Below are 23,780 nucleotides of genomic sequence, written 5' to 3'. Positions count from 1 at the left end.
ATTTTGTAACCCTAGCCCAAGAGGAGCTGAGCAGGTCCCACACAGCACAAAGACATGGAGATCCTTACTTCTGGGTGGCTTGTTCAGGGGCTGGCTGGTAGGTACATGGCTCCGTGACCTTCAGCTGCAGTATTGGTGCTTCATAGTATGAGCTGGGTAGCAAAACCAGATAGTCCTAGGAGGAGAGATGGGAGAGTTGGATATGTTTAGGACACTTGCCCCCAAGGAGCTGCTGAAGCCCCTGTGGTGGACGGAGCACAGGGGCTGGTCCTTACCAGCAGCACACCCTCTGCTTCAACAACCAGAGACCAGGTGTTGGGGTTGAGTACGAAGGGCTCCCCAAAGCTGTTCTGTGGGACTGTGACAAAGGCTGGCTCCGTGCTGGGAGCAAAGACAATCTGCTTGGTCTGCTCTGTACCTGGAGCGGGAGGGATGAGAGGCTGTGAAGGGACCGGGATGGAAAACCTGGGGCTGCAAATCAGAGGCTATGCTCAGGGAAGCAGCTCTGTAGTGCAATGGGGAGTCCCAGGCTCCTGCTCTCTCAGCGCTGCTGTAGCAGAGGCACCACAATCCCACACTGTCCTGTAACAGAGACATCCACTCTGAATCTGCTCAGTAGCTTAATGGGAGAGAAAAAACATAAATCACTGCAATCCTTAATGCTAATCCACAGCTCTCACAGAGTGCTCTGCTTCCCCAGTCTGCAAAGCACAGAGCACTGCATGCCAAGGAGTGTTTTGCCAGCTAGAGAAGGAAGGAACTCATCTGTGAAGAATGAATTCTGAGACAGACAAAAAGAATTGCCCAGATATATTCTTCCTTAGGGATATTCTGATCCCAGCTCCACAGGCCAGATACCTGTCTTCTGGCAAACCCTAAGCTGTGCTCCTGCCTTTCTTGCCAGCCACAGACTCTGCACTCGAGACTTAGACATTAATTTCAACTGACAGGACAGAAGGGGTTTGAGGGCAGATGCTGCTGCTGTTGAACAGTTCCTTGGCTCGGCTGACACAGTCCCATAACCTCAGGATTCATTAACTTTGGATACAATAACCATACAGCACCTAGAAGCAAACTGTCTGCCTTTCCAGCAGTCTTGGGAGCATTCTGAAGAGCACGACTGAGTGATTCATTGGATATGGCTGCATGATGAGCAAACGAGATGAAGAAGGAAGTGGGGAATGTGGCACGCTGACTATCCTGGTGTGGACATCAAGGCATAATGCAGAGGGCCGGAAGCTAAAGCAAAGGCTTGTGCTACTGCTGGGATGGGTAACCCCTTCCCATGTGTGCTAGCTCTGCGGCATGCCTGGCATCAGCTGAGGCCGAGCTCGTGCTTTCTCAGATAGGAAGCAGAGGTGAGGATGCAAGGGATGAAGAGGTTTCCCTGAACAGGCAATGGGGCAGATTTCTTGACAAGCTGAAGTCTCACATCCCTTGGAGATGATTCACAACTCAAACTGAGATTGCTTCTGAAGTGGGGTGGGAGAAACCGGTCTGCAAATCACATACTTGGAAAAGGCTTCCCTTTTTGCAAGCCTCATCTTCCAACTTATCTTCTTTCCAGGCTGCTTGTCCTTTACCAAGTGAAGCCCATTCCACCCCAGCAGAAGGTGGCTCAGCACCTCTGGAGCTGATCTGGCCTATCAAGGAAGCTGCCCTCCCAGATCCTAGTGTTGGTGTGTGTCTGTCAGTTTGCCTTTAGCACTAGAAAAAATCCAATGTTGTTTCTGAGCAAGGAGAGAAGCACATTAGAAGGCAAATAAGCTCTGCTGCTGGAGAGGACAGATTAAGCACTTCCTGAGCTTTTGCTTCTCTTGTCCTTCTGCTGTGTAATGTAACTGGCCATGAAAATAATGAGATATTTTTCCCCTCAAAATAAATTAGAAAAATAGTATCTTGGCATTTCAAGCCCTGCCCATCACATCAAAGGCAAAACACCTTCTGTGTCAGCTCAAGACAGGAGAAAACTTCACACGCTGCTAAGTTAGGCAGCTGGTGTTGACAGCCTTGTGCTGTGCACGTATCATCTGCAGGAAAAGCTTCAGCAGGATGATGTGGCTGTAGCATCAGAAGCAGTAAAATCAATCTGCCAACCACCCACTAGGGCACTTGCATGGCCTCAGGTCCATCCCCATGCAGTCTTGCTTGTATTGACCCCCAGAATATCTGTTCAGGTCTCTTGGCTTCTTCAACCATTTTTTGGTGGCTCTTCTTCTTCTCCAGCAGCTCATTGTTGATGAGAAGACACGGCACCAGAGTGCAATGCCTGTATAACACAGGCAATTCCATACCACTTCCAAACCCCAGACTGAAGCCAGCAGCCTGGTTTAGGAGAAGCACAGGCAAGGAGAAGCACAGCCTAGGGCATCTGTGAAATAAAACCATGTCCAGCTGCCAAAGTTTGGATCCAGCTCCCAGCACTTGGCCCATTCTGGTTTTGTGGAAACTCAGCTCAGTTCTGCTTGGGGCACTGGGGTGATCTTGTCCTGTGCTGGGAAGGTTGTATGGAATCATACAATAGCCTTATCTCACACCAGCTTGGCTGATACCTCCTCAGTGTGCAGTCCTAGGGCTGGGGCCAGCTTGCTGCTGCTTTGTTAAATAAAGGCGGCTGCAAACTCAAATCAGCCTCTCAGCTGGAAGGGCAGGACTAATGGGTAAAGCCATATGGAAGTGTCTTCTGGAAAGGATGATGCAGAAGGCTGCCTGGGATGGGGAGGAGGTGGCGATGGCGCAGGGGAGCAGAGCAGTCTGGGATCCTTACCTCTCCTTCGTGGCTGATAAGCTGTAATTTTGCCATACACAGTGGCCCCTCCTGAATTAATATACCTCAGGATGACATGGAACAGATAGAGCTCTGCCTCCTTCACGTCTACAGTGACTCTGATTTTATTCTGCAAAAAGCAAAAGAGCACATGGGGCAACATGTCACTGGGGGGCCAGCTCCTGCCTGCGGGAGAGCCTCACCCGCCTGCCTACCTGCCTGCCTGCCTGCCTCTCTTCCCCCTCCCTTACATCCCATGGCACGGCTCTGGCCAGCCATGAGACGGGCACACTTGGGATGGGCACACCTGGGACGGGCAAACCTGGGGGCAGGAGAAGGGGCGGAGGAGCGGTGTCGCAGCATGGGATGCTCTGAGTTAGTCTAGAAGTGAAAAATGCACTTACAGTTGCCACAAACATTAAACTTTCCTTCCTCAACGACCGAGACCCTCCCTTCCACACTGGCGGGCCCCCGGCTGACGTAGCGGAAGACGAGGCGGAAGAGGTCGGGGGAGGTCACATTGAGAGTCACCACTACCTTGGGCTGGTGGGAGAGAGAAAGGGGAGAGAAGCAGAGCACACCTTCAATTACCTCCACCGCCCGCAGCTACCAGCGCAAGCGCAGCCGCTCGGCTCACTGCTCCCAAAGCAACATGCCACAGCGCCAGGAGAGGACAAGCACACCAGCCCTGCTGCAGAGTCATGGCATGGGCACCTCGTGATGCTGTTCCTTTTGGGACCAGCCACCAAGGGAGCAGCCTGCCTGTGGGGAAGGGGTGGAAAGGCTCTGACCACATCTGGAAGATGCTGTGGCACAGCAGGGTGGTTCGGCTATCCCGGGGCACAGCGGAGGAAAGGTGTTTAAGAAGTTCTTGCTGTTGGTATCAGCATGTTGCTCTCATGGGCTTAGTGTGCTGTAACCAGCAGGTACCCAATGCTGAAGTACCTGCTGCTGTGCTGATGGGGCTCTGCCCCAATGCTTACAGGAGGCTGCAAATTGAGCTGGTTCCTTATCATTCAGATCCTGCAAGGCTAAGGACTAGTGGTGCTAACCGATAGTTGTATCGGCCCTCCACATGCCTGGACACTGCTTAGCAAGACCCCAGGTAAGGAGGTGCTTGTGTCCGAAGTGTTTCAAAGAGATCGAAGCATCTGCTTAAAGAGCCTCCTGCTTACAGGGCAAAGCTGGGGTCTGCCAGGGCGACTCTCGTGTTCAAAGCTCCAGTTACACATCTTCCTACTGGAGACCAAACTGCAAGGATCTTGCAGAGAGCAAACCATAAGACAGACCTGCCCACAGAAAGCCATGTGCTAGCCCTTCTTACCAAGGCCTATTTCTCAAACCAACACTGGATGCAAAACAAAAGCCACAAATTTGAGCATGAGCTCCATCCTTAAGCTTTAAGGTTGTGGTTTTCTCAAGGCAGCCTACAAAGAGTTCATTCCTTAGCTCCTACCTACAAATTCAAAAGGAAATGGCTAATGCATTTGGCCCCTGTTATCTTACCTAAGCATAAAGGAGTGAAGAAAACTGAAAGTACATGCACCAGAATAAGGAGCATCTTACGTGGGACAAGACTGTCAGAGAATCACCACCCTGCATCCCCCATCCCCAGGCACACACAGGTGACACCTCTGCAGGGGCCATGCAGAAGAATCCACCAAGGAGAATAAAGGGTCAACAGATTAAATAGCTTCACTTCTAGGGCTTAAAGAACTCTAGATTAGCGTAAACCACTGTTACAGCTAACAGCGAGAGCAGAGGCAGAATGGTAACAAGAGCTCCAAGCCAAACATGGCAGCTAAGGAGGAGCCGATTTATTTTTGGAGAAGGGAGGAAAAGTTTAAGCAGAGAGCTGCAGGAAAGAGCAGTCAGATGAAAGAGCCACAAGGAAACCCAAAGACAGTGTTTACAGACATCCCTGTAAGTAATCACCAAGCTACCACCTTTGTCTAAAAGGATTAGGATGTCAGGGGATTCCCAGTTTAGGATGTTTCTCCTCATCAGTCTATGTCATCCCCAGCACTACAGGAAATATCTGTGCGAACAGGCTATATATACACTGCGCTGTTTATGTTGGCCACCGTGTGACTTTGGGGGTCTGAGAAGCACTGGGGGTGAAAGATGTGTGCCAAAAGCATGTCAATCCACCGGCCACATCCTCCCGATGGGGAGCTGGGCTGGGACTGTGACACCAGGCATACCTGGATGGAGGACATCTGAGCATATCCTCGCCAGCTGAAGCCCTCGAACTCCAGGGGGTTGTAGCCGAAGCGCACAGCCCGGCCGGCCGGTGTGGTGCCTTCCTCCAGCTCGTACTTCAAGTGGTGAAGGTCAGGGAAATAATGGTCCCGTGCGGGTCTGGGGAAGAGAGCACCGTTACCCGCTGAGCTACCTGGAGGGACAGTCCAGGGGACGCCTCTGTGGCTGATGTGGCAGCAGCCCAGACAATGAGGTCCCCATCCCCGTGGTGGCAGAGGACATTGTCCCCAAGGGGATGAATGGGAGGCAGAGCACCCCAAGGTGCATCTCTTGCCAGCAGCTTACTGGGTGCAGGTGGGGCCGCGTGTGCTCTGGCGGCAGCGACAGGCTCCGCTCCGCTCCTCGCAGGATGGCCCCAGGGACCCACCGACGTCGCAGCGGCAGCCTGCGGGCAGGAAGCGGCTGTTGACATTGCCCATGCACTAACGAGCTCCTGGTCACTCATCAAAGGTGCGTCCGCGACCGCTATTTTTATTCCATTGTATCTGTTTCCATATTGGCCCCGGCCCCGCTTGGATCAGCTCCTCTTCCACCTCAGCGCCGAGCTATTTCCAGGCAGCTGATGGAGGAATGAGGTCTGCAAACCCTCATGGCTTGTTCCCTCTTCCAAGCCCTGCCAAGACCGCAAGGGCTGGCTGAGAGTGGCCGGATCTCCTCTATTCCCTCTTCCCATAGGCATAACAGAAAGCAGCCAACTTCTCAGGTCCATGCCCACCTGCTCCCAACAGGAGGGATGGGAACAGCTGGAATGACATGGCCAGTGGTTAAAACACACCAGTTCTTAGCACTTAAGGGGGCACCTTTCCTGGTCTTTCATTCCCCAGACCTGCATCCAATGGTGCCAAAAGCATGAAGTCAGGTCTCTGATTCACAGCAAGACCCAGGCCCTGCTCTGGGCCATGGTATGACCAAAAGTAAGAGGTGGGACATCTCCTGCCTCTTCTCTCCAAGGCCAACAGTCAGAGCATGCCTGGGCAAACAGTCAAGGCAAACACGCAGAGCTGCTTGCTCCGGGGTCAGCTCTTGTGCAGCTCCATTCACTGACACATCATGAAGGGGGCTCACCTTGGCAGCCAAAGTAATTTGCGTTCTCCATGTTGAAGTAGCCGTCTTTGCAGGTCGAGCAGAACTGGCCACAGACGTTTGGCTTGCAGAAACACTGCCCATCACCCTAGGAGAGAAGCAGGCAGGGAAGCTCATTCTTTCCAGTCACATCTAAGTGGTTTCTCAGTTATTTGGATCCTCGTCTGAGACACTGGAGAAGCATTTTGAGTTTCATCCTCTACATGGCTTCCTGTGTGTGGGTGGCCACATAAATTACCCAACAATGCAGGCAAACAAAAATCCAAGCATCCTGAGCCAGACCCAGAAACATTTAGGTGCCTAATTTATGGCAGGTCTTAATCCTGTGTTCTCATGCAAGCCCAGACTGTGGTGTAACCTCCGAGAACTCAGCTTCAGGACAGGCTTCTCCAGCAGCTGCTGGGAGAGACGGAGCTGAAACACTCCCAACACAGCACATGCTTGGAAGCAGAGAGGAGCAAACCCACCTGCTGGCACTCTGCAATTCCACTGATGGTGCCCCTGGTATCACACTTGCAGCCTGGAAAGAGAGAGGTGAACAAGAAAGCCATAAGATTGACAGCCCCTGAGAAGTCTGATGGAGGACAGTACACACCACACCAGAGGATACCGGCTGGATAAGTGGAGCTGGGAACTGGTCAAGTAGAGGGTTGTGCTGCACAAGGGCTTGAGTTTAATTTTGGACAACTACTGTTGAGGACACGAGTACTAAAACATCTTGCTTTTTCTGCACATTTGGCTGTAGAATATTAAGTCTGCAGGGAGGGCTGAGAATGGCACAACTCATTGCATGACTCCTGTGTTTCATCCCAAACAAAAAGTTCCAGGCTCCAGCCCTTCCCTGCTCCATGTGGAGGTTACCCAGACCACTCTAGCTTTGACATCACTTCAAGGTTAAGATGGAAGGAAAGGCATCCCTTCCACCCAGCAGTGATGGTCCCTCCTGGACAGCGTTTGGGTCTTGCACCATTACAACACAGAAGGGACTTTTTGGGGCTGTGCAAATGCCATTTCCTTACTCAGGCAGCCGTAGGGGTTCTCTGGAGTCAGGTTCCAGTATAAGGGCTTGCATCTGTCACAAGCTGGGCCTTCAACATATGCCCGACATGCACAGGAGCCCTGGGGAAAAGGATGGGGAGAAAAGAGCAGGTGAGAATTTGCAGCACGGTGCCTGAACATGATCTCAAATACTATGGTGTGGGTAATAGCTGCTTTCAGGCTGAGCTTAGGGAAGTATACGGCCCAAAGTGAGAATAAGGGGATTACATAGAAATGGCCCGCAGGGTTTGGTGGGTTCATTTGATACTCACTGAGGCCAGCGAAGGATCTGCAGTCACTAACCCTGCTGGGTTACAGGAGCCCACTGGAAGAGAGACATAAGGGATTTATAAAGAGCTCACACCCTGGCTGTTCTTAAAGGGGGTTATTTCTTCCCTTGCAAAACTTTAGGGGGATGATAAGCCCATTTACCAGCACCACACCACTGTGTCCCAAGAGTCACACCCCTTAAGAGAACGAGAATCATAGAACAAACCAGGTTGGAAAAGACCTTTCAGATCATCGAGTCCAACCTTTACCCCAGGACTGCCAAGTCCACCGCTAACCCATGTCACTAAGGCCTCATCTACACGGTGTGTGAACACTTCCAGGGACAGTGACTCCATCACTGCCCCGGGCAGTCCCAAAGGTTCCAATGCCTGAGCACCCTCTCAGTGAGGAAATTGTTCCTCATATCCAGTCAACACCTCCCCTGGTGCAGCTTGAGGCCGTTACCTTCACAGTGTGGAAATCCATAGGCGCCTGGCAGGCAGCTATCGCAGCGCAGCCCCGTCACCCTGGGCCGGCAGCTGCACTGCCCCGTGTCCTGGTCGCAGGTGCTGTGCAGGGAACCCTCCCGGGAGCACTGGCAAGCTGCAGGAGAGGGGACAGCAAGTGGTGAAGCGGCAGGGCACAGGGGCTCCTGCATTCAAGGTTTCCAACGAGCAACCTCTTTGGTCTGCCTGACCTTCATCCCTATCAAAGCAGCCAGAAATATGGGTTATAAATAACATGCACACTCATTCTTTGCTTTCGGTTGAAACCACCCCATTTTTTAAAGAAGAACAATAGAAGCTGCAATGTTTATCACGCCTATTTTTACATACATTTATGTGTAATTCTGGAGGTGAGGAGACTTTCAGGCTAAGGAAAAGGGGAAGGTGTGATTTCATCCCCTAAAGGTCAGCGACCAGTGACACACCAGCCCATTTGCATCCAAACACCCACTCGGCCATCAGGGTCTGCCCTGAGGATGCTGTATGTGGGCAGCAGCCGGGGCAAGGGCAGGGCAATGGCTCTGCCACTTCCTGCATGACTTGTCTGCTGCGAATGCATGTCGAGATCCTGCTGCCCTATCACATGAAAGGTCAGCGAGCTGCCAGGGAGCTGCCTGTGCCCTCCTTACCCAGCCAGGACTCCTCAAATCCCTGCCAAAGGGGCTGGTTTAGGCTGACACCCCCCCCACCCCAGACTGGCTCACAGCAAAACACTGTTATAAAACAACAGAGGAAGAAGAAATCGGGTTCTCTTCTTTCCGTGCTGTGACTCCTCTACAGCTCTGCAATCTGGACAGTGCTTTATGAGACAAAAAAAACCAAACCCAGAAGTGAGTACTAACTCCTGTGAGACCACTTCATCTCTGCCTCCAGCCTCTTCAAAGGCATAGCGCCGGCATCAGCATTTGTGAGCAGCCCTCTGCCAGCTGGCTGCAGCTCAGGCGTCTGCATTTAGTATGGTGCAAGTGGGTGATGATGATGCTGCTCTTTTGTTGCTTCAGGGAAATTGTATCACAGATGATTTTTTAATGAGCACTAAATTCTTGCTGGGAGACATATGAGTCCATCTGGCTTCCAGTCGGACTGCCGGCAGGGAGGGAGATGGGGACACTGCTGGGAGGGCTATGCAGAGCGTCTGGGGCCGCTGGCACCTGCCACAGGCATTGCTCAGCCCTGGTACCAGCAGCTCTGTGATGCAATGCTCATGGAAGTGGATAGAATCAGAGGATCGTGGAGTTGTTCAGGTTGGAAAAGACCTTTAAGATCATGAAGTCCAAACGTTAACACAGCACTGCCAAGGCCACCACTAAACCACGTCCCTGTGTGCCACATCTACATGTCATTTAAATACCTTGAGGTATTTATACATATACTACATATAAATACTCCACCACTTCCCCTCGTCCAGTGTTGGACAACCTTTTTTGGGAAGAAATTCTTCATAATATCTAATCTAAAGTTCCCCAGGAGGCTGGTTATGGAAAGGAAAGCCATCACTAAGCCAGCAGCAGCTATTCCCTTCCCTCCCTTGAGACCCAGTGGTGGTTACTCACGTGTGCAGCTGGGGTACCCATAGAAGCCCAGGGCACACTGGTTGCAGGTATGTCCTGCAAAGTTCATGTGGCATCGGCACTGGCCAGCAGGGCTGCAGTTGTTGTCCACAGCACCCCGGGAATCACAAGAGCAAGCTGTAAGAACAGGAATATCAACAGCCCGATGACTCGCAGCCAGCCACTGCTGCTCTGAATCATCATTCAGCCCCACAGGAATTAGCCATTTCCATCAGAACTAAATTAATTCCTTAATCCCCTGAAAGACAGGCAGTATTTTCAGCTGGAGTCACAGCTATACCAGGAAAATGCCACTGAGGGTTTTTTATAGCCCATTTAACATTCCTCAACAGTTTAGTAGGTTAATGTTAAGAAGACGAAATAAGGCATAAGCTGAGACACCAGGTCACAGCAGGGCTGTGATGAGGAACCATGACTGATAAAAACTGCTTTGTCTTCCAGGCTTGGGCATGATCCATGACCTCCAAAACAAGCCTGCCAAATTCAGTGCAAACCACACAGATTTTGATTTTGAGAAACACTAAAATCTGGCAAAAAATAGGCATGTTTCTCAGCAGGTGACTGAAGGTTAATGCCCTTACCATAGCAGTGAGGGTAGGAGTGGTACCCAGGGCTGCACTGCTCACACCGTGGCCCCGCAAACTCAGGTCTGCAGAAGCACTTCCCATCAGAGTCACAGCCTCCTGGCAGCGTTCCGACAGCACTGCAGCCACATACTGCAACAGAGAGAAACCATGTGCCTGGTACTGGGGGCACAGTACAAAGCTCATGGCAATACAGTTTCCCTCCCGAGGTTCCTAGATGGGCATTTAGGTGGTGCTCTAAGCATTCAAACTTGATCTTTAGCCATTGCTATACCCCCTAAAACACCCACAAAACCACTTTCCAGTCCTTTAGAACCTTGCCAGAACACTCTGGCTTTGTGCATGCCCACCCAGGCCCATGACAGATACTCACGCTGGCACAGAGGGTAGTTGAAGTAGCCAGGAGCACACTGGTTACACATGTGCCCTTCAAATCCCGTTCGACACAGACACTGCCCTGTCTCGCTGTCGCAGGTGCCATCATACTGACCAGGGCCAGAGCACTGGCAGGCTGGAAAGCAAAAGGGGCACTAATAAATAAGCAGCTTCTTCATCTTTCCCCTCCTTAGGAAATGAACCAGAGCGCCTGTTCCTCTGGGGTGGAAATGCAGTTGTTGGAGAAACCATGGGGAACACAGCTGACAGTAAGCGTGCCTGGCCCATAGCTTATATCCACAGGGAATTTCTCAAGAGCCCCCCAGGCTGGGAGGATGCTGGAAGGTCAGGGTTGGGTGGAAAATACCAGCAAAAATCATGGGAATTTGCCACTTGGAAGTGGGGCTGGAGAATTCCAGTGTGAGTGGAGGACAGGGGGAGGCACGCTCCTCCCCAGCAGGGAGGTAGCTTGGGGTTGCTAAACCCGAGACACTCACGCTGGCAGCCGGGTCCGTAGTGGCCAGGGGAGCACTGGTCGCAGTGTGCTCCCTGGAAGTTGGGTTTGCACACGCACATCCCCACCCGAGGGTCTTTGCGACAGGCGTTGCCTTCGGTCCCACCGGCATAGCAGTCACAGTCTGCAGTGGGGACACACAAGAAACACCACACATAGCTGTCAGTTGATCTCTGCTGCTGAGCAGATGATACATAAGGACACGGGAGGCACAAGAGGCAATAGCTCAAGCATTTGCCTCTTAATAACCTTCCTACCAGATGCAAATGTTTTAACCAACCCCTGCTCAGGTGATGAGCACACCAGGCTCACGGGGTTGCAGGGTAGTTGGGAGACCTCAGCCACAGAGCTGATTCAGAGCAGCATTGCCCAAGAGCTCTGCAGAACAACCAGAGCCTTCGGCTAACAAGGCTGGGGTTTGGGCTTTCTCTGGTCACGCCATGCTCAGTTGCACCTGAGACCTTCCCACTACCAGGGCAAGTGGGTGCTGCAGGCAAGCAGTGCTGAGGCCAGCCCTGCCATCCCCGACAGCAGCAGAGCTGGGAGAGGGAAGGGCAAAAATCATCCAAGAACCAGAGGGAAGAGGAGGTGGGGAAATGAGAAAGGAAGTGAGACACTGCAGCTCAGGAAAGAAAAAACTGCCTGAAGACAGTGCTTAAAATATCAGAGGAAGGAAAAGGTTATCTGGAGCGCACTGGGGAGCATGAGACAGGGGAGGATTCGGTGGGAAAAGAGACAAAAAAACTCAAGGGAAATGAATTGAGACGAGTGAGGATAAGAGAGGAGGGAGGTGGAGGGGAGCAGGGATGAGGGCATGGGTGAGCTTTCAAAACAACAGAGAAAGCAACACAGCAAGCAGCTCTGGGCAGAGGGGCCATCAGCATGGACCCACCACATGGAAAACACAGGGCAAGCATGTGTGGCAGAAGGACAGGTTCGTATGTGGACCCAAAGGCTGAGATTTGGGAGAACTCAGCTCAGGTTCCAGCTGAGCCACAGCCCCTCTGTGATCTTAGGGGATGTTCCTTTACAGGGAGGCCAGAAGGGACATCCCCATCAGCTGCATCCTCTCTCAAAACCACTCTGTGTCAGGGCTGTCTCTTACAACATAGGTGCCCTGTAAGCTGAAGACCTGATCTTGCACTGGACGGTGAGATATAACAAAAATGACAGGATGGTGATTGAGAAAAAACCAAGGAAAACTGCACTGCTTACTTATTATCTGTCCTGCAGGAAGCACTTGTTCTCCAGTATCATTGTGAGTGAAAGCTGGAATGGCTGCACAGAGAAAGAGACATTGCACAGGTCAAAGAAATCCTGTCGGGATACCAAGGGGTTGACAGTCCCAAAGCTGAACAGGCTGAATGCAGATGTGGAAACATGGAACGAAGTGCAGATATCCCACTAAACAAAGATCCATAAAAGCCATTCTCAACCTGGGCTCTGGAAAGATGACTTTCACAGAGAGATGAGACCCCAGCCAAAAGGGAAGCTTCTGTTGACTCCAGTGAGCTTGGTTCAGCCCAGCTAAGCTCTGCTCCAGCTTCCACCCAAGCCAAACTTCGACTTGTCCCTGCCTGCAAGAACACCTCCTGGGAACTGCCACATGGTGTGGGGGAAAGGTACCCGGAGGGCAGCCCCATCTGGAGCTGCTGGCTCTTCCTTCACCCACTGTGTCTATGGGGTCCCAGACCTGACCACAGCCCCACAGCCCCCACTTACGGTAGCAGTGGGGGAAGTCGAGGTATCCCTCGGCGCAGGCATCGCAGTGCTCCCCAGTGTAATTGGGTTTGCAGTAACAGCGGCCGGTGAGGTCCTCACAGGTACCATCAGTGAAGTCAGACTCACAGTTACACCCTGCAGGGAGGGACAAGCCAGCAGCGGCTGTCACTGAGACCCTCGCTAGCCATGAGCACCGTAGAAGCATCACTACAACATAGAGCCTCTGGAAGAGACCCCCCATCTGCTGCAAATACTCTCCAAAAATGAAGAGAGATTGGGTCTGGTTTAGAGGAACTGTTGCCGCTGTCCTTGTCCCACTGTGAGGTCCCAAGTAAAGCAGCATGGTCCCGGCTGGATTCTCCAGGAGATCCCAAATGCCCAAGAGATGTTGATGGCAACAGTGCAAAAGAGCTGATGTGTCACAGCCCCCAGACTGAGCTGGGCTCCCTAGCAAGCCTATAACCCACTGCTGTCTAGAAATCCCTCCCTTACGGTATGGAGACCAATGGTCTGCAATTGCCAGCTGAAAGAGTATAGAGATGACAGCTAAGACACGATTTCCTTCTGGGAACAGCAAGGGGGACAACACATTTTTAGCTCATTCCAGCCTTTGGAACATGCCTCCACTTCTGATTACAGAGAGACTGCAGGCACACATACTGCCTGCATGGACACATACATCTGTACCAGCTGCAGCAGAAACCACCCATGTGGCCACATCATGGTGCCAGATTCACTACGCCAGAAAGGTCTCCCAGCCCAATCCTGTAGACCACCCTTCCCAGTGCCACCAAGTCCAGGAGAGTATCTACAACCTGCAGAGGAGATTACACTCACGATAGCAAATGTATGGAGAGTTGATGGGGTGGTCAGGGGACCGATAGTATCCTGGGATGCACCTCTCGCAGTTAATGCCGGTGGTGTGATGCTGAAAAACAGTGGGTTAGGGGGGCATCAGTTCCTCTACCTGCAGGACTGATGTTCATCTACGAGATGTACTAACAGCTTCAGGGTCAGAGGAAGCAGCTCAGCAGCGTCAGCACACAGAAGACGTAAATCTGCTCAAAATTTCACGTACATCAATTTGAAAACAAAGTATTTCCTGCAAACTGCATCCTCCTATAAACACAGTACAAGTTTCAGGTTCATACTGACCTTGAGCCCATTTCACTTGCTTCAGATGGTAAAACACCCTGCCCACTTTGTGCTAAGAGGATGGGAGCAATCTGTTTCCTCCCAGCAAGACAGTACAGCTGAAAGTTTCATATCATGACATGAATTAACCAGCTCACAGTCACCTTGGCAGCAGAAGAGCCACTCTCCCCACTTCCACTGGGAACTTTAGAGACTGAGGAGCCTGGCATTTCAGTGGTCAGAGAAAGATCCAGAGAGGTGGCAGCACCTGAGCGCTGCAAACCAGGCAGGGACTTCCCAATGTACTCAGCACCAATCTGTCCCTCCCAATGCAGATCTAACCCTAAAGCATCGGAAAGGTAATGATGCTACCCTGGGGACAGCTACAAACCCATGTGCTGCTTTCATTACTGGTGCACACTCCTTTAATCCATAGCTGAGACTAAATTTCTAGGTAAGGGGGTGTATGAGGGGTTGCCGGAGCTGCCAGCAACAGCAGAAACAAACACAGGAGCTCTTCAGGCCTACCTGACAGTCAATGCAAACACCTCCCCCTTCAAACTTGTCCTCATGGCTTTTGCTGGCTTTGTGGCGATCCACCTCTGGGTCGTAGTAGCAGTCATAGGCATGGCCATTGCAATTGCAAGCTGAAAATACAGATGTTAGCTAAGCCACCAGTCCATGGAGACCCTTCAGTCACCAGCTGGATCTTCAGATAAGAACTCTGCCTCGTGGGTTTGACTTTGGATGGGTTACTTTTCCATGAGGAAAGGTGCTTGAATGCATCTGGGTGGTTACATGCGCAGTCAAGCTCCCAGAAGTGTTCCTGTTCAAAACCACAGAAGCAGCAACTCTCTCACAAAGCCCAATCTGCACTGGAAGAACGCAGCAGGCACAAAATCAGAAGTAAAATATGTGCAGGCATGTATAGACGAGAAAGAAATTACCCAACTATGGGGCCTCAAGTAGTCTGGTTTAGAGGGCAACATTCTTGCCTCTTTTATCCCACCCAGGATAGAGGTGAGCGCCCAGTGAGGGTGCTCTTTACAAACCCACAAGATTGAGATCCAGCTGTCCTTTGCTGCCCTGAGTTTGTAAGAGACTGTCTGAGGTAACTATGCTCCACGCTCTGCATTCTCAGTACAACATAAATTCCACTGTCGGCATGTACCAAAGGTTTCTCTGGACAAATAAAGACATCCTGTGTGTAAACACATCCAAATGTAATTCATCTTGGAGAAAAAATTGAGCAACGAGTCTTGACTGCACGAACCCTTGCACACGGCGGAGGAACAGGAACAGAAGCAGAATCAAAGTCCCATTAGACCTAATGGGCCTCCCTGTGTGAGCCTCGACTGAGCACAACTAACCACTGTGCAAAGTGTTCTCTCTTGTAGTGCCGGTGACCTTCACTTCCCGCAATGCCCCACGCCACAAACCCCACCGCTGCAGTGAACAGCTTCTCTGCACTGCACCAAGGGGCTGGTGGAGGACAGGGCAAGCTGTGCCTTGCAAAGCAGCTGGAAAAGGAAGGAAAACCCCGCTACAACTCACGCTGGCATTCATTCGCACTGTCGGCAGTGGCAGGCTTCCACGGGAACTGGTTGAAGCCGGGGCAGCAGCGATCGCAGGACCCGCCGCAGGTGTTGTGCTGGCAGTCGCACTGCAGCCTGCAAGGGAGAGGAACATGGTACAGCCGAGCCCGTGGCCACGACAGGGATCGAAGGAGGGATGTTTGTTAATCCAAGTAGTCTAAAAAGAGGCTTCTAAGGCTTTTTTTAACATTTGAATTGCTGATTTGTATGTTTTCTAAGCCAAACTTGCTCTTCCAGTGCCATTCTCTCTCTTCCTTCTCTAGCATCACTCTTATTTTCTTCACAGGGAGACAAGGATTAGATTAAAATCAGTGTGCCACTGCCTAGCCAGACAATAACATGTGAAATGGTTGGATGCAGCAGCCTGAGCTGAAGTGAATTACTTGCGAGGGACCAGCATGGTGCGCAAAGATGTCTCCACCACTGTGCAGGGGTAGCGAGAAAGGAATAAATGGTAGCCCAGAGCTGGACAGGGATGGGGCCACATGGGTCCCATCTGTTCCTCCAGGAATACCTGTGCTTGAGAGAGGAAGGCCATGAAACTTGAATTAAGCCCTTTAGTAGATGCTGTCCCCATGCTCCCTGTGCAATCCACCTCCTGCTCTGCCCAGCCGGCACAGGCCGGGCTGTGCTGGGTAAACAGGCGGCTCCGGAGGCACCAGACAAGAAATCTCAGCCCTGGACTGATGGATCTTGTCCCTGCTCGACTGCAACGGTGATTCATTAACATCAGTGACATCACCTCTAAAACTTCCACTTAGCAGAAGGCGATTCCCATCCAACACAAACGCTTTCTGTTGTATTAGACTTATGGATAATACAGCATGTTCCAGCTTTTATCTGTTATTACTCATTTCCCCTCAGGGCTGGGCTGCCACTCCCATCTCTCCCTCCTTCAATGCTTTTCCATTCAAAAGCCGTGTTTAAAAATAAATGTAATTTCTTAAAACATTAGGAACAAATGGAGCAGTCATTCTGGGTGAGATGCAGGAGCGCGGACACGCTCCACCAAGGCTGTAGTGAGCTGAGTGCTTTCCACCTACACGTGTTTTTAAGCTGTGGGACCTGCAAGGGTATGTACAGTGAACAGCCAGAGCATGGGAGAAGTGCTCATTAAAATGAAATATGGGATGATCTGAAATTTTGGGGCAACACTCGGCAGGTTTGCTTCAGCCATATACACGTGTGTGGAGAAAGATGGTCACTGAGTCAGGCAACGTATAAACCTGCTGAGCAGTGTTAATCTCCCTGGCTGGAGGACATGGCTCCAACCACACACTCCAGCTCTTTAATGCTCAAGATGTTTGAAAGCACTGGTTCAGTTCCCAGAATGCAAAAAGATGGCACTCAATGAGTAAAGATGCACATTTCAGATGGAGGAGGAGCTATTTATTTAGTCTCTGCTGTCCAGAGTTAGCAATGACCTCTCGGAGAGCTCATCTATCACAGCAACTTTACAGCACCTTGTGCTGAGTCTGTGCTGCAAGTGAATTATGCACAAGTATGCATAAGCCACAATATTTACATGTTTCGTTGATTGAATATATACAAGGAAGAAGAGGGAGCGGCTGTGTTCACATAGCACATATTTCCTGGTCATCCTGCCATAAAAAATAAAACCACAATCTTCCCACTGGAACTGATGCTCAGTAACAGACACTAAGAACAGTTTCCAGCAAGCAGCTGAGTCAGACTGAGAGCAGCACACAAGCACTGCATCTGCTTTTGACCAGGACATCTTAGTAGCACAACCAAGAAAAAACAGCCCCTTCCTCTGACTGCTTCTCACTGTACTGAGGGAAAATCACCTGCAAAAGGGATTCACAGATCTACCAGTACACACGGTGTTTTCCCCTTCCATAATGGGCAAGGTTCAGGATTCAGCTATGGGAAAGCATCCTTGATCTCCTCCTGCAGATCTGCTTCTGACCAGTCAGGCTGCTGTTGTCTTGCTGGTTATCTTCAGCATCAGGCACAGGAACACCAGCTGGACTTTGTGGTTGTCTCCTCTCTTGCAGCACCCGTGATGGGGCAATGAACCCCCAGAGAGAGTCGCTCTTATGAGGCAGAAGGAGAGCACTTGCAGGGCTCTCCTGAGCTCACGTCAGCCACGCGTTAACACATGGTTCCTGTCTGGGCTCTCCGTCTGTTACGTGCCAGGTCCCTGCTGATGCTTTTCTCATTGCTCATGGGGTTTGCCAGGAGAAAGGTTTATGCTTGATCCTCTGGTGCTCACCTTTAACCAGGACAATGTCCCTTAATGCAGCCCATTGGATTCTGGGGTAAAGAGAGACAGTTGCAACAAATGCAAAGCCTCCCCATACAGTGAGACCCATGCACACACACATGCAGGGATCAGCTTAACACAGCTGGATGTGCAGCCTCCGTAACTTGGCACTTCAGAGAAGCTTTCCAAAGCTGGGTAAACATTATCATTTATGGTGAGGAAGTCAGCTCACGAACATGCTCCATCATGTCCTAAAGCCTTTGCCAAGATTTCTAGCTCACCTCACCTCTATCAAAGTGCTCATCCTGCCTTTTTGGGCAACAGGCACAAGAAACACAGGCATGTGCAGAAGAGAGAAGTTAAAATGAGAGGCAGAGACCTCCCAGACAGGCTGAGGCATAACTGGGATTTTTAATAGTGCCGGGCCAATTCACATTCCTCGTCTCCCTCTATTTGCATTTCCTTGCCCTGTTGCTGTCACACATCAGCGTCAGAAGAGGCAGGACACGTGCAGAGGGACACAGCACAATCCTACCTGGATGGGTTGCACAGGTTTCTGAAGAAATGACACGTTTCTGACAGCTGGGACCCATGACAAGAAGGGACAGTGCAGCTGAACCCAAACTGCCTCTGCACTGCCTCTTGCCATGCAGTGTTACGGCAGGTATCAGCATGCTGGCTCTGGGCTACCTGAGGGCAGGACGGGTGGGATGACTGCCCAGCAGCGCCCACTTCAGCGGGAAGGCGGCACACAGCTGCTGCTGGAGCCTTGGAGAATGGCAGCGTTTCACCAATTACTCATTTTCTCAACTGAAATGTTATATTTCTGCTGACTTCTCCGTGCTCCTGGGCTTGCTAACAGGGTACAGCAATGCCAAGGGAAGTTCTGTTTACCCAGCAGCTTTGTCCTGATGTATCCCAAAGGGCTTTACAGATGTTCTGTGCTGACTGTACAAAGCACCCAAGTAGGAAATGTTTTCTCCTCCTGGCAAGCACGATCCACTCTGTGTGAAACGCAACAGCTGCTTATGAACATGTGCTGCAACATTAGAGCACGGTTTGTGGCCAAGGGTGAAGATGCCAAATGCGTCCCGATGAGAGTGGAGGAGGAGGATTTGGGGAGGCAGAGACAGTTGTCAGGAGAAGTGGCACTGAACAAAGATTCCCAACACAACTCCTTCAATCCTCCCTCCCTTCCTGGAAAACCCCAAGCCAACAGTACACCAAGATGTTAAAGAATCACTTAGCACCATGAAGTGGTTTTGCCCTAGGACACCGATGCTGCATCCAGCAGCACCAAAAGATAAAACAAAACCAAGGAACTGTGCATTCAGATATTTATGAACTTCCCTTTGTCAGGGTTTGGCTCACTAAGGCAGGCTTGCTTCCCAATACATCTTTGTTTAGTGCTTAGCACCTTTAACCTTGGCTGGGACTCAGTGGAATTTTATTTTAGAAGATCCAAAAGCTCTACATGATCCTGATGAGAAAGAAATATAAGCTTCCTTCGTCCAGCTGAATCTATCCATCCCTTTCATAAAGGCAATATTCAGGCTGCAAACAGATGGCTAAGAAGCAAACTTTCATGGTTTGAAGCAGCTCTTTGGCATTTCAAGTTGCCAAGGCAGATGGGAAGACTCCCATGAGCCAAAAAGTAACTGCTTTGCATGCTCTTGTTCTTTTGCAAAGAGTAGTTGTTTAGCTATGTAATACAACCAATTTATGGTTCTTATGAGTAGAAATGGGCAGTAGAGTCTCTGGTTTCTTGGGAGAGCATCTGTTTATGAAAGCATTGCCCCAGAGCTTAAGAAGCCATGAAGGAGGTAAGAGACTTCTCTGGGCAAGTTCAGAAACCAGTCCTGGGCTTTGGTGAGAAAGCTCCATGGTCAACAACAGTACTGTCTCTGTGCACCCACCCTCCCATTGCAGCACTGCTCCCATGGGGATGGCAAAGTGGGCAGGGAAACCAGACCAGGGAGCTGATGTGGCCAAAAAATAGCCTGCTTAAACAGAGCGCTTAGTTTCTGCTACTTTAGCTGGACCAATTTCAGCTCCCCTCTCAGGGCAGAGCTATGAACAACAGTGCTGGCACAACTACGAGCTCGGGCCAGGACACAACTCCTACTGGAATCTTTCACTCTCAGCACAATTCAAACAGTTTTACAAAGAACATTGGAAAATGTACCTGTAAGGGTCATTGGGATCTTTGGCATCACAGACGTCTGCATGGCCATGGCAGACACAGCGCCCTCCAATGCTGATATCTTTGATGCTGTAGTAATACTGGAGAGCACAAGAAAAGTTGGCCATTAGTATCTTTATGAATAAGCTTCATGACTGCCCTAGACTCAGCAGCAAAGTGATGTGTTGGAATATTTCCCTTACAGTGACAAGCTGGACCCTGCAGGCTGCAATATCTACCTATTGTAAGACCCATCACTGCTAACAGAGCCCATTAGCTATAAGTCAGGTCTCCCAGCACAGCCAGAAAGCCACATGTGATGCCAGGAGGCACTTCCCAGTTTCACACTGTTGGTGCTAAGCAACCTCTTCCCAAGCAGCCACAGCAGCAGTGACATCGCTGCAGACACTTGGGGAGCACAAGTACAGAGAGAGAAAGTCTCCATGGGCAGCATCCAGGGATGCCTTCTCCCCAGAGGTGGCACGCACAGCCCTCCAACACTTCCACCTCATTAGCAAGAGGTATCAAGGTCTGCCTTACCCTCCTTGTCACCGTAGGGTCCCTTAAAGCTTTGCCCATGAGGTGCCCGAGCAGCGTGTTGGTCTGCAGGAAGCGCAGTCTGATGTTGGTGGCTTTCGTGAAATTCCGCAGGAGAGGCGAGTAGGAGAAGTTCATGGCTCCTGGGCGCCCGTTCACCAGAGAGACAACAATCTGTGAAGGCAAGGAGGGAAAAAGCCACATTGGATGGGGCTTGGAGAAACCTGGTCTAGTGGAAGTGTTCCTGCGCATGGCCGGCAGTGGGAACCAGATGATATTTAAGGTCCTTTTCAACCCAAACCATTCTGTGACTCTGTGAAAACAAATCTGTGCAATCCTGTGAGGTGGAGGAAATTAATCCCTCCCTCAGCCGATCCCAATCCTTACCTCCCTTCAAGGCAACTGAAGTGGTTCCCTGCCAGCCTCATCTGGTTTAACTGAATAGTTTGAGTGGCATCCAAAAGCCAATACGAGCATCTCCGGTCACTGAGAAACCCTGGAGACCCCAGGGGATGGAAATGTGCAGCACTCACCTCCCCATTTTCTAAAGGCACAATCCGGGAGTATTCCGTGGTGCAGATGGCGTGGTCATCCCTGGTGATACGATCCACTGTTTGCAGTCCAAACTTCTCAATGCAGTCCCTCTTGGAAGCTGTTTATCCACCAGAGACGAGAGAAAAGGAACAGTTCAGAGCCCTGTATTGATTTTCCCACACTGCTTGTGCTGAACTGAGGAAGGGCTCCATGCTGCTAGAGCTCTGCTGATGGAGGAGCTCGTACCATGATGTTCATGTGGCTCTTTAAGGTCCCAAGGAGCGAGCCAGCACAGAACCACACAGTGGGAGCAACCACAAGGCACAACCACCACAGAAATGCCAAAGCCACCCATAACCACCCTTTGACGACAGCAGTCTAGGGCTACTGCCACTAAGTGGCAATGCAAGGCTGGCTAAAGGCAGTCACACTGCTGGCCCTGCAACCTGCTTTGGGAACACTGCATGCCAAGGCACTCCTTGCTGCGGCAGGAATGTCCTGGCTTCCCTGCATGGCTCCTCCTTCAAGTCCAGCACACTTGTCCCCAAGGATGTCTGACATCCTGTGCTGGCAGAGCCAAGTGAACATACTGGGGCAGTTCAGGACCCCATTGAGCAGGGTGCTGAGCATCTAGATCTACCCATGCCAAAACCCGCACAGTGCCACTCTCAGGGACTGTTCCCCCAGGGAAGAGGCTGGGGCAAAGGCTGCTTCTTCCTAATCCCGTTTCAGCTGTGCCAGGAGCTCTCAGCAGTGCAATGCTCCCAAGGGAGAAGAAAGAGAAGGCAGCCAACAGAAGCTGCTGCTCCTGCCAGTGCTGCTCAGCTCACAGGGAGCTGGTGGGAAAACATCAACCTAATTCATGGGAGTAATCCCTCCGATCTGTTGCAATGTGCCTCCAGAAGGCATGCCCGTCACTCCACGGGCTGCACCGGTAGGCTAAGCCAGTCAGGAGGAACAGGAAGGGGGGAGCACACTGAGCTACTGCCTCCCCTGCCTTCACCTCTCTCTTGTTGCTTCATCTCCAGCAATGTGGCCTCGCTCCATGAAACACTGTTTTGGCAACAGCAGGAGCTCGGTTGCATCCACAGGAAGATGGTGTGGAAACATTTAACATCAGATCCCTGGCCGCCAAACTTTAGCTTCACCAGATGCTTTTTTAAAGGCAATTTATTCTGAAGCCCCAGGTGAGGAGCCTGTCACCACTGGCTCAAGATGATGGATTTCCATCATTTCGTGGCTGGGCATGGAGACAGGATGCTCAGCAAGAGCAGCTACTCAGGAAAACCAAAGAACTCCTCCAGTTACCGCAACCTGCACAACCATGTGAGCCAGAGACTGGGCTCTTTGAGCTAAACCAGAGCAACCCATCAGCCTTAAACCACAGCAATGCTTTAAAGGAACAAACTGTAGAAGCCTACCCTAGGCAGAGGAAAGGGCAGAGCCCCACTGTGCTATGGCTGCCTGCTCCTCCATGGTGGCACTGCCCAGCGAAGGGAGACAAAGTGGGCTGATCCTGCACAACACGATGAGCTGGGGCTCTGTGGGCCTGGATGGGCAGCTGGGACTGAGCATCTTTCATGTCCTGTCCCCATTTGAAACGCTATGTGGGGAATCCTTCATGCAGATAAACACCACCACCAGTGGTGCTCTCCCCAGCGTTCCTGCTTCTCCTTTGGTGGCCAAGGAAAGCACGGAGCTTCCTGCCGTGATGCATGGAGGATCTGCATTGCCACGGTCCCTCTAGAGCCCTTCAGCTGCACCAACAGATGCTTTCCATGAGTCACTCCCTGACCCCACAGGGATAAACCCAAAAACACTTCAGCAGCCTGGCTGGGGAGCACAGGGCAGCCTGGGGAACCCAACACCCCCTGTGATGAGCAGGGCTCGAGGGGCAGCACTGAGCCCATGGGGATGGTGTCACCCAGGTGACACCCAGGTCACTGGTGTCTCTGGAGGACGCTTCACTTTCTGACAGCTCTTGTTACTGAGCTGAGCAGTGTTTTTATTAGACCACCTACAGAACTCCCCAGGCCAAAAATAAACCTCTGCAAAGGACTTGTTGTGCTAGCGAATCTGGCAGGTTTTGGAGCAGCCACCTCTTTATTTCCATGGGAATTTTCCACTGGGCTGGATCACTGCACGTCACTTCTCAAGGGGGGTGGTAACGGGAACTGGTGTTGCAGGAGGGAAGAGGACTCCAGCCACTGCAGCATGGCCACTGCACGCAGAAACAGGCAAGTGGGGCAAGAGCTCCCTGCTCAGCCCCAGATCATGCAATAATATGACTGTAACAGACCCCAAGATGCTTCTTCCTGCACAAAAAAAGGCCGGCAAACCTAAAGCACAGGCTGACAGGTAAGCCAGAAATACGAGCCTTTAAGGGCAATGCACAGCAAGGCCTCTGCATGATCTGAGGTCTGTCCTTGCCAGGTTTTAAGCTCTGGCTGTAGATCTTAACTCACATCTTCTCCCAATTACTGAGGCTGCTTCAGGGAGGAGCTGGTGGTTAACAAGTTCCTGAGCATCTGGCTACCCCATAGACCCTTTGGGAGAAGGGGTTTGTAGAAGCAGCTGTTTCTACAAAGGGATCAGGTTTTAATCAGAGAAGTCAAAGGCACAGATTGGATCTCTGCAGCCACCGTTTGCAGCCGCTGTCTCTGATCCCACCTTGCACAGTGGCAGGAGAGCAGTTCCCTGCCCTGCACAGGCTGTATCCGATCTCCAGTGCTGATAAGCACAAAGGGACTGTTTTCTGCATCCAGACTTTTCTGTTACTTGGAAGCTGGTTTGCTTCTGGAGGAGCTGAAATACATCAGTCTGGATGCAGTACAGGACAGACAGAGAGAACGGCAGGGAGGAGATGATAAGATGATGAG

The 23,780-nt window shown here is 51.3% G+C and overlaps 1 protein-coding gene across 3 annotated transcripts in view; it reads right to left on the bottom strand.

Annotated features, from left to right (window-relative positions):
- The window catches only part of LAMA5 (laminin subunit alpha 5), an 83,705-nt gene that overhangs the window by 24,854 nt on the left and 35,071 nt on the right, over positions 1-23,780 (bottom strand). For 2 of the 3 annotated variants that reach the window (XM_065691388.1, XM_065691391.1), the window contains exons 4-25: positions 20,901-21,019; positions 20,371-20,541; positions 19,834-19,931; positions 15,381-15,496; positions 14,355-14,473; positions 13,530-13,620; positions 12,693-12,827; positions 12,186-12,248; positions 10,954-11,094; positions 10,455-10,592; positions 10,079-10,213; positions 9,480-9,614; positions 7,886-8,023; positions 7,423-7,475; positions 7,132-7,231; positions 6,580-6,632; positions 6,095-6,200; positions 5,315-5,414; positions 4,972-5,128; positions 3,172-3,310; positions 276-418; positions 69-175 (exon numbers count right to left, since the gene is read on the bottom strand). In XM_065691388.1, coding sequence (XP_065547460.1) covers positions 69-175; positions 276-418; positions 3,172-3,310; positions 4,972-5,128; positions 5,315-5,414; positions 6,095-6,200; positions 6,580-6,632; positions 7,132-7,231; positions 7,423-7,475; positions 7,886-8,023; positions 9,480-9,614; positions 10,079-10,213; positions 10,455-10,592; positions 10,954-11,094; positions 12,186-12,248; positions 12,693-12,827; positions 13,530-13,620; positions 14,355-14,473; positions 15,381-15,496; positions 19,834-19,931; positions 20,371-20,541; positions 20,901-21,019 — 2,557 coding nt within the window. Of the gene's footprint in view, positions 1-68; positions 176-275; positions 419-2,767; positions 2,898-3,171; positions 3,311-4,971; positions 5,129-5,314; positions 5,415-6,094; positions 6,201-6,579; positions 6,633-7,131; positions 7,232-7,422; positions 7,476-7,885; positions 8,024-9,479; positions 9,615-10,078; positions 10,214-10,454; positions 10,593-10,953; positions 11,095-12,185; positions 12,249-12,692; positions 12,828-13,529; positions 13,621-14,354; positions 14,474-15,380; positions 15,497-19,833; positions 19,932-20,370; positions 20,542-20,900; positions 21,020-23,780 lie in introns of all 3 variants that reach the window. The other variant, XM_065691389.1, reaches the window with a different exon arrangement.

Source organism: Lathamus discolor, chromosome 11 (assembly GCF_037157495.1).
Source record: "Lathamus discolor isolate bLatDis1 chromosome 11, bLatDis1.hap1, whole genome shotgun sequence".
NCBI lineage: Eukaryota > Metazoa > Chordata > Aves > Psittaciformes > Psittacidae > Lathamus > Lathamus discolor.
The sequence above is the reverse complement of the archived record's forward strand: the minus strand, read 5'-3'. Positions and strand labels throughout refer to the sequence as shown.